The sequence below is a fragment of the Heptranchias perlo genome, chromosome 16, assembly GCF_035084215.1.
Source record: "Heptranchias perlo isolate sHepPer1 chromosome 16, sHepPer1.hap1, whole genome shotgun sequence".
NCBI classification, from domain to species: domain Eukaryota; kingdom Metazoa; phylum Chordata; class Chondrichthyes; order Hexanchiformes; family Hexanchidae; genus Heptranchias; species Heptranchias perlo.
The window spans coordinates 62,667,149-62,677,285 of NC_090340.1; the positions used below are offsets into that span (position 1 = coordinate 62,667,149).

At 45.1% G+C, this 10,137-nt stretch overlaps 1 protein-coding gene across 1 annotated transcript in view; it reads left to right on the top strand.

The window, feature by feature from the left end:
• The window catches only part of LOC137333825 (pyrethroid hydrolase Ces2e-like), a 46,546-nt gene extending 37,274 nt beyond the window's left edge, over window positions 1-9,272 (top strand). The window contains exons 12-13 of the mRNA XM_067998185.1: window positions 6,115-6,187; window positions 8,480-9,272. Coding sequence (XP_067854286.1) covers window positions 6,115-6,187; window positions 8,480-8,645 — 239 coding nt within the window. The 3' untranslated portion in view covers window positions 8,646-9,272. The remainder of the gene's footprint in view (window positions 1-6,114; window positions 6,188-8,479) is intronic.
• The last annotated feature ends 865 nt before the right edge of the window (window positions 9,273-10,137 follow it).

A 10,137-nucleotide genomic window follows, 5' to 3' on the forward strand; every position in this document is an offset into this window, starting at 1 on the left:
TTTGGAAATCCAAATATACTGCATCCATTGGTTCCCCTTTATCCACCCTGCCCGTTACTTCCTCAAAGAACTCTAATCAATTTGTCAGACATGATTTCCCCTTCATAAAACCATGTTGACTCTCCTTGATTGTATTATGAGTCTCCAAATGTCCTGCTACTACTTCCTTAATAATGGATTCTAGCATTTTCTCAATGACAGATGTTTGGATAACTGGTCCATAGTTACCTGCTTTCTGTCTCACTCCCTTCTTGAATAGGGGTGTTACGTTTGCGGTTTTCCAATCCGTTGGGACCTTTCCAGAATTTAGTGAATTACTGGAAGATTACAACCAATGCATCCACTATCTCTGTAGCCGCTTCCTTTAAGACCCTCGGATGCAAGCCATCAGGTCCAGGGGACTTGTCAGCCTTTAGACCCATTAGTTTACCTAGTACTTTTTCTCTAGTGATAGTGATTGTTTTTAGTTCCTCCCTCCCCTTTGCCCCTTGATTTTCTACTATTATTGGTATGTTATTAATGTCTTCTACTGTGAAGACAGATACAAAATATCTGTTCAATTCCTCTGCCATTTCCTTGTTTTCCATTATTATTACCCCAGTCTCATCCTCTAAGGGCCTAATGTTTACTTTAGCTACCCTCTTCCTTTTTATATACTTGCAGAAGCTTTTATTGTCAGTTTTTATATTTCTTGCTAATTTACTCTCATAATTTATTTTCTCCCTCTTTATTATTCTTTTAGTCATCCTTTGCTGGTTTTTAAAGTTTTCCCAATCTTTGGGCTTACCAGTAATCTTTGCCACGTTGTATGCTTTTTCTTTTAACCTGATACCATCCTTGACTTCCTTAGTTAGCCATGGTTGGTTCACCCTTTTTGTGGAGTCTTTTCTCCTCACAGGGATATATTTTTGTTGCGAGTAGGCCAGAAAGTTCTAGCAGGCCTGAAGTTATGAGTTCATGGATATTGTGATATGAAATTCAATAAATCTGGTTAATTGTCCGCTGGTGCCGGGAAATACAACCATCAAAGCTGCTGTTTTGTTGTAAAAACCCAACTGGTTCACGATAGTCCTTCAGGGAAAGAGAACCTGCCGTCTCTACCCAGCGTGATTCCAGTCACACACTGCATGGCAGGCACTGAACACCCGAGCAAGCCACTCAGTTGTACAACAGTCACTACAGAACAGAATCCGAAGAGAAGGCACTGCTCAAGGAGGAGACCCACCAGCATCTTCTCAGGGAATCGAGGGATGGGCAATAAATGTGTCTTGCACATCCTGTTAACAAATAAAAAAGAAAATCAAAACAGCATGAATCCAGGTGCATTGCTACTTGCTGCAAGATTGGGTAACATCAGGAGAAATTTACACTCTCGTAACAACCAACAGAACAGAAATACTATTGTCCTAGTAATGATTAAAATTCTCAATCACTAACAGGTGTATATTTATGAATGAATCCTGCGCTGCATACTGATAAACATAGGAACAGGAGGAGGCCATTCAGCCCCTCGAGCCCACCATTCAATCAGATCGTGGCTGATCTGTACCTCAATTCCATTACCCGCTTTCTCCATATCCCTTGATACTCTAAACTAACAAAAATCTGTTATTCCCAGTTTTGAAAATGTCAATTGACCCCCAGCCTCCACAGCCCTTTGTGTTTTTCAAGACTTGAGATCAAGCTTATTTGTCCGATTTAAACGTGTGTGGTTTAAGTGGTGGGGCTGTATCAAAGGGATATGGATCAAAGGCGGGTAGATGGAGTTGAGGTACAGATCAACCATGATCTCATTGAATGGTGGAACAGACTCGATGGGCTGAATGGCCTCCCCCTGTTCCGTGTGGTGGGGTAGGGACTCCACCACTCAGCACTGTTCCAGCTTCAAACCCTGATCTGAGCTGGTAATTTCTACAATTAAGGTACAAGTGGCTTCAGTGTCCCAAGGTTAGATGGAGAGACCGACTTGGATTCCCACTTCTAATTGCTATCCAGTGAGCCCGGCTAGAAATATACGCAGTGAGGATAGAGTTGGGCTTGGCTGTGATGCCTTCCATGGTAGAATCCCCTGCTCGCACTTACTGTTTAGGATGTCACATGATGAACGGCTTTTTGAGGTACCAAAAGGAAGAAAAACTTGCATTTATATAAGTGCCTTTCACAACCTCAGGACGTCCCAAAATGCTTTACAGCCAATTAAGTACTTTTGAAGTGCAGTCACTGTTGTAATGTAGGAAACGGGGAAGCCAATTTGCACAGCAAGATCCCACAAACAGCAATGATCAGAACAACAGATAATCTGTTTCTTGTGATTTTGGTTGAAGGATAAATATTGGCCAGGACACATCCCCTGCTCTTCATCAAATAGTGCCATGGGATCTTTTATGGCCACCTAGGGCCTCAGATTAGAATCATAGAATCATAGAAGTTTGCAACATGGAAACAGGCCCTTCAGCCCAACATGTCCATGTCGCCCAGTTTATACCACTAAGCTAGTCCCAGTTGCCTGCACTTGGCCCATATCCCTCTATACCCATCTTACCCATGTAACTGTCCAAATGCTTTTTAAAAGACAAAATTGTACCCGCCTCTACTACTGCCTCTGGCAGCTCGTTCCAGACACTCACCACCCTTTGAGTGAAAAAATTGCCCCTCTGGACCCTTTTGTATCTCTCCCCTCTCACCTTAAATCTATGTCCCCTCGTTATAGACTCCCCTACCTTTGGGAAAAGATTTTGACGATCTACCTTATCTATGCCCCTCATTATTTTATAGACTTCCATAAGATCACACCTTAACCTCCTACTCTCCAGGGAAAAAAGTCTCAGTCTATCCAACCTCTCCCTATAAGTCAAACCATCAAGTCCCGGTAGCATCCTAGTAAATCTTTTCTGCACTCTTTCTAGTTTAATAATATCCTTTCTATAATAGGGTGACCAGAACTGTACACATTATTCCAAGTGTGGCCTTACTAATGTCTTGTACAACTTCAACAAGACATCCCAACTCCTGTATTCAATGTTCTGACCAATGAAACCAAGCATGCCGAATGCCTTCTTCACCACCCTATCCACCTGTGACTCCACTTTCAAGGAGCTATGAACCTGTACTCCTAGATCTCTTTGTTCTATAACTCTCCCCAACGCCCTACCATTAACGGAGTAGGTCCTGGCCCGATTCGATCTACCAAAATGCATCACCTCACATTTATCTAAATTAAATTCCATCTGCCATTCATCGGCCCACTGGCCCAATTTATCAAGATCCCGTTGCAATCCTAGATAACCTTCTTCACTGTCCACAATGCCACCGATCTTGGTGTCATCTGCAAACTTACTAACCATGCCTCCTAAATTCTCATCCAAATCATTAATATAAATAACAAATAACAGCAGACCCAGCACCGATCCCTGAGGCACACCGCTGGTCACAGACCTCCAGTTTGAAAAACAACCCTCTACAACCACCCTCTGTCTTCTGTCGTCAATCCAATTTTGTATCCAATTGGCTACCTCACCTTGGATCCCGTGAGATCTAACCTCATGTAACAACCTACCATGCGGTACCTTGTCAAAGAACATAAGAACATAAGAACATAAGAAATTGGAGCAGGAGTAGGCCAATCGGCCCCTCGAGCCTGCTCCGCCATTCAATAAGATCATGGCTGATCTGATCCCAACCACAAATCTAAAGAACACAAGAAGTCGGAGCAGGACCCGGCCACATAGCCCCTGGGCCCTCTCCGCCACCCACAGGGCATTGACCGATCCGAACTCAGCTTCATGTCCAATTTCCTGCCCGCTCCCCGTAACCCCTAATTCCCTTTACTTCTAGGAAACTGTCTATTTCTGTTTTAAATTTATCTAATGATGTAGCTTCCACAGCTTCCTGGGGCAGCAAATTCCACAGACCTACCACGTCTACTGCACAGCCCTCATCTATCTTCTTGGTTACCCCTTCAAAAAACTCAATCAAATTCGTGAGACATGATTTTCCTCTCACAAAACCATGCTGACTGTTCCTAATCAGTCCCTGCCTCTCCAAATGCCTGTAGATCCTGTCTCTCAGAATACCCTCTAACAACTTACCCACTACAGATGTCAGGCTCACCGGTCTGTAGTTCCCAGGCTTTTCCCTGCCGCCCTTCTTAAACAAAGGCACAACATTTGCTACCCTTCAATCTTCAGGCACCTCACCTGTAGCGGTGGATGATTCAAATATCTCTGCTAGGGGACCCACAATTTCCTCCCTAACCTCCCATAACGTCCTGGGATACATTTCATCAGGTCCCGGAGATTTATCTACCTTGATGCGTGTTAAGACTTCCAGCACCTCCCTCTCTGTAATATGTACACTCCTCAAGACATCACTATTTATTTCCCCAAGTTCCCTAACATCCATGCCTTTCTCAACCGTAAATACCGATGTGAAATATTCATTTAGGATCTCACCCATCTCTTGTGGTTCCGCACATAGATGGTTTTGTTGATCCTTAAGAGGCCCTACTCTCTCCCTAGTTACTCTTTTGCCCTTTATGTATTTGTAGAAGCTCTTTGGATTCTCCTTTGCCTTATCTGCCAAAGCAATCTCATGTCCCCTTTTTGCCCTCCTGATTTCTCTCTTAACTCTACTCTGGCAATCTCTATACTCTTCAAGGGATCCACTTGATCCCAGCTGTCTATGCATGTCATATGCCTCCTTCTTCTTTTTGACTAGGGCTTCAATCTCCCGAGTCATCCAAGGTTCCCTACTTCTACCAGCCTTGCCCTTCACTTTATAAGGAATGTGCTTACCCTGAACCCTGGTTAACACACTTTTGAAAGCCTCCCACTTACCCGACGTCCCTTTGCCTGCCAACAGACTCTCCCAATCAACTTCTGAAAGTTCCTGTCTAATACCATCAAAATTGGCCTTTCCCCAATTTAGAATTTTAACTTTTGGGCCAGACCTATCATTCTCCATAGCTATCTTAAAACTAATGGAATTATGATCACTGGTCCCAAAGTGATCCCTCACTAACACTTCTGTCACCTGCCCTTCCTTATTTCCCAAGAGGAGGTCAAGTTTTGCCCCCTCTCTAGTCGGGCCATCCACATACTGAATGAGAAATTCCTCCTGAATACTCTCAACAAATTTCTCTCCATCCAAGCCCCTAATGCTATGGCTGTCCCAGTCAATGTTGGGAAAGTTAAAGTCCCCTACTATTACCACCCTATTTTTCTTGCAGCTGTCTGTAATCTCCTTACATATTTGCTCCTCAATTTCCCGTTGACTATTTGGGGGTCTGTAGTACAATCCTATCAAAGTGATCTCTCCCTTCTTATTTTTCAGTTCTACCCATATAGACTCGGTGGGCGAACCCTCGGATATATCCCCTCTCACTACTGCCGTGATGTTCTCCCTAATCAAGAACGCAACTCCCCCTCCTCTCTTATCTCCTGCTCTATCTTTCCTATAGCATCTGTACCCTGGAACATTGAGCTGCCAGTCCTGCCCCTCCCTTAGCCATGTTTCAGTAATAGCTATAACATCCCAGTCCCATGTACCCATCCATGCCCTGAGTTCATCTGCCTTGCCCATCAGACTTCTTGCATTGAAATAAATGCAGTTTAATCTAGACTTCCCTTGGTCTTTGCCCTGCTTTCTCAGACCATCTGTCCGGTCATGTTTTGTACACTCTCCCTTACTGCCTTTTGTTTCTGTCACCACTTTACTTCCCACTGACTTCCTGCATCGGTTCCCATCCCCCTGCCACATTAGTTTAAACCCTCCCCAACAGCGCTAGCAAACACTCCCCCTCGGACATTAACAGCTCATCTGACAGACAGTACACTCTGACAGTGCAGCACTCCCTCAGTACTGCACTGGGAGGGTCAGCTTAGATATCGTGCTCAAGTCTCCAGATGTTGGAGACTTGAACCCACAACCTTTGGACTCAGAGGCAAGACTGCGACCCACTGTGCCGCGGCTAACACCACCAGGGCTGATAGGGGATTGCTGGAATTCACATACCACAGCCTGACTATCCCAGGTCTCAGAGGTGAAAGGGCAACGTGTTAATCCATTGAACCACCCAATCATAGAGAGTTGTGATGATGTGACTTTATTTCACAGGTAACATAACTGAAGAGGAAAAGAATCTCAGTAAGACGGTGATGTTATACTGGGCTACGTTTGCATGGAGTGGGTAAGATTTTATTTCATTTACACCTCTTAATGGCATTTGCCCTTTTATCCCATTGTAGTTGGCACCTTGATACCAAAATAGGCAACGGCCATCGACATTAAGACGAAGGACCTCGAATTTTCTAATGCTGAAAGAAGACTTGCATTTATATCACGCCTTTCACAACCTCAGGACGTCCCAAAGTTCTTTACAGTCATTCAATGGGTCAAAGTGGGGAAACGGTTGGTGCAATGATGAAGTTCTGCCCCAAGGTGTATTGAGCATTCTGTGTAAATATAACAGCAGATAATAAATCCCCTAGCGACACCTAATGGCATTACATCAATACTACGCCAGCCTTGACTTAAATTAACAGCACGCCCAATTTGGACACCTTTGCCATGGTATCCAGATAGAACGTCAGCCAAAGATTGAGGCCTGTTCCACAATCCAATACCTCCCCAAGATCGACAGTCTGTACTCCAGTAGAAATATTTGCTAAACGCTCCATTTTACTGGCACTTTATTCCCACTGTGCACTTCCTAATGTGAGCCTTCTAAAGAACATAAATGTGTTGCTGAGAATCCAGAGGAGATCAGTGGAGATGATTCTGTGAATTACAGCCCCAAGTTATGAAGAACAATTTGCAGACTGTGACATGGGGAAAAAAAATCAAGGGACAAGATCAAGGTCTTTAACATGCTGAGAAGGCACAGATGCTGTTGATCTAAGCAGGGTGTTTGAAGCTGGCCTGGGAGCGCAGACTGAGAAGCATGCATGGTTAAAATGGACAAACCTCGAGTGGGACCTGAGATTAGAAGAATTTTTTTTCCGCACAGGGCCCTGGGCATGGAGCAGACGCTCAGAAAAAGCAGCTGAGACCGGGTTGGAAAGTGGGGGTGGGAGATTGGGTGAATATTCTTTTTTTTTTATTCGTTCACGGGATGTGGGCGTTGCTGGCGAGGCCGGCATTTATTGCCCATCCCTAATTGCCCTTGAGAAGGTGGTGGTGAGCCGCCTTCTTGAACCGCTGCAGTCCGTGTGGTGAAGGTTCTCCCACAGTGCTGTTAGGAAGGGAGTTCCAGGATTTTGACTTAGCGACGATGAAGGAACGGCGATATATTTCCAATGCGGGATGGTGTGTGACTTGGAGGGGAACGTGCAGGTGGTGTCGTTCCCATGTGCCTGCTGCTCTTGTCCTTCCAGGTGGTAGAGGTCACGGGTTTGAGAGGTGCTGTCGAAGAAGCCTTGGCGAGTTGCCATGGCGGAACCCAAACTGAGCAGGTTACTGGTAAGTAAGTGCCGCTTGATAGCTCTGTCGACGACACCTTCCATCACTTTGCTGATGATTGAGAGTAGACTGATGGGGCGGTAATTGGCCGGATTGGATTTGTCCTGCTTTTTGTGGACAGGACATACCTGGGCAATTTTCCACATTGTCGGGTAGATGCCAGTGTTGTAGCTGTGCTGGACATCTTGGCTAGAGGTGCAGCTAGTTCTGGAGCACAAGTCTTCAGCACTACAGCTGGGATGTTGTCGGGCCCCATGGCCTTTGCTGTATTCAGTGCACTCAGCCGTTTCTTGGTATCACATGGAGTGAATCGAATTGGCTGAAGACTGGCTTCTGTGATGGTGGGGATATCGGGAGGAGGCCGAGATTGATCATCCACTCGGCACTTCTGGCTGAAGATGGTTGCAAACGCTTCAGCCTTGTCTTTTGCACTCACGTGCTGGACTCCGCCATCATTGAGGATGGGGATGTTTGCAGAACCTCCTCCTCCAATTAAACAATTAGTTGTTTAATTGTCCACCACCATTCACAACTGGATGTGGCAGGACTGCAGAGCTTTGATCTGATCCTTTGGTTGTGGAATCGCTTAGCTCTGTCTATAACATGTTGCTTCCGCTGTTTAGCATGCATGTAGTCCTGTGTTGTAGCTTCACCAGGTTGGCACCTCATTTTTAGGTACGCCTGGTGCTGCTCCTGGCATGCACTTCTACATTCCTCATTGAACCAGGGTTGATCCCCTGGCTTGTTGGTAATGGTAGAGTGAGGAATATGCCAGGCCATGAGGTTACAGATTGTGGTGGAATACAATTCTGCTGCTGCTGACTTTGTTTTGTTGATTACCGTTGGGGATTGGAGAATATTCATACAGATCTTTCCCTCAGGAGAATAAATGGGGGGGTAGAGTCCACGATAGGGGAGAGTGTACATGGGCTGTGGAAAGAGTATAGTTGATCCGCCAAATAGACTTTTTCCTTCCACACTTTATGTTCTAATAAAAGCCGTTACAATCTCTTCCTTGCAGGAATCCCAACAGAAATGACTTACCGATTTGGCCAATGAATGGAGATTGTGAAGAATACATGCAGTTCAACCTGACCCTTCAAGTAGGTCAGAGGTTAAAGGAGGACAAGCTCAAATTCTGGTCTAACATATATGCAAGAAAGGTCGGCAAAGTATTCACCTGCTGATGAACCCATTCAATTCAGTTCTGTTTTTGGCAGGTGAAGAAACATTTTAATTTGTGGGGGGGTGGGCAAACATACATATGTACATTCACACACACGCTCAAAGTCTCACACACACGCACACACACAAATACACGCACACAAATATACACACACACACGCACACACACAAATACACGCACACAAATATACAGACACACACGCACACACACAAATACACGCACACAAATACACACACACACATCTACACGAGCACAGACGTACAAACACACACATACTCAAATACGCACACACACACACACACACACACACAAATACACGCACACACACACACATACACACACACTCTGTAGTTTCCAATTGACATTTCTTTTTCACATATTAATGTAGTTTGAGCTACACTGCCCGTCCTGGTATAAATCACAGGGACAAAAGGAACAAGGAAATTGATGCCAAACACAAGTTTGAATTGGACATAGCTGCCAAGTAATTAGAAGTTAACTGCAAAGTCCGGGATTGTTTTATTGTAGAACTGGCTAAGATCAGTGAACTCAGCACAGACCACGGATCAGACATCCGGCTGTTCTAGTGCTGAATATATAAAAACAAATAAAATATAAAATATTGGGATGAGGGAGTGTGAACAGAGTGTTTATTAACTGTCCATAGGTTTAGACACAATGGCTTTGAAACCACACATTACAATATTATTAATCTAGCCAAAAGCCTATTTATACACACGCCCATTATACACACGCCCATTATACACCCCGCCCATTAAACACACGCCCATTAAACACACGCCCAATTTACACACGCCCATTATACACACGCCCATTATACACCCCATCCATTATACACCCCGCCCATTATACACACGCCCATTATACAGCTGGTCCATTACAGACCCCGCCCGTTATACATACGCCTGTTATACACCCCGCCCGTTATACACACGCCCGTTATACACCCGCCCTTTATACACCTGCCCGTTATACACCCGGCCTGGTATACACCCGCCATTTATACACCCACCTGTTATACACCCACCCGTTATACATCTGCCCTTTATACACCTGCCCGTTATACACCCCGCCCTTTATACACCCGCCCGTTATACACCCGCCCTTTATACACCTGCCCGTTATACACCCGGCCTGGTATACACCCGCCATTTATACACCCACCCGTTATACACCCGCCCTTTATACACCCATCTGATTGTCCTTTCTATTGAAGATCGGGCGGGTCGTATAATGGTCAGCCAATCCGAAATCACCCATTTTACACCCATGTCTAAGTTGTAAGTTGGGCCCTATCTATTCTTGGCCCCTCTGTTTCTCATCTACATGCTGCCCCTCGGTGACATCATCCGAAAACACAACATCAGAGTCCACCTGTACGCTGCTAACACCCAGCTCTACCTCACCACCACCTCTCTCGACCCCTCCACTGTTTTTCATTTGTCACACTGCTTGTCCGACAGCGAAGATTT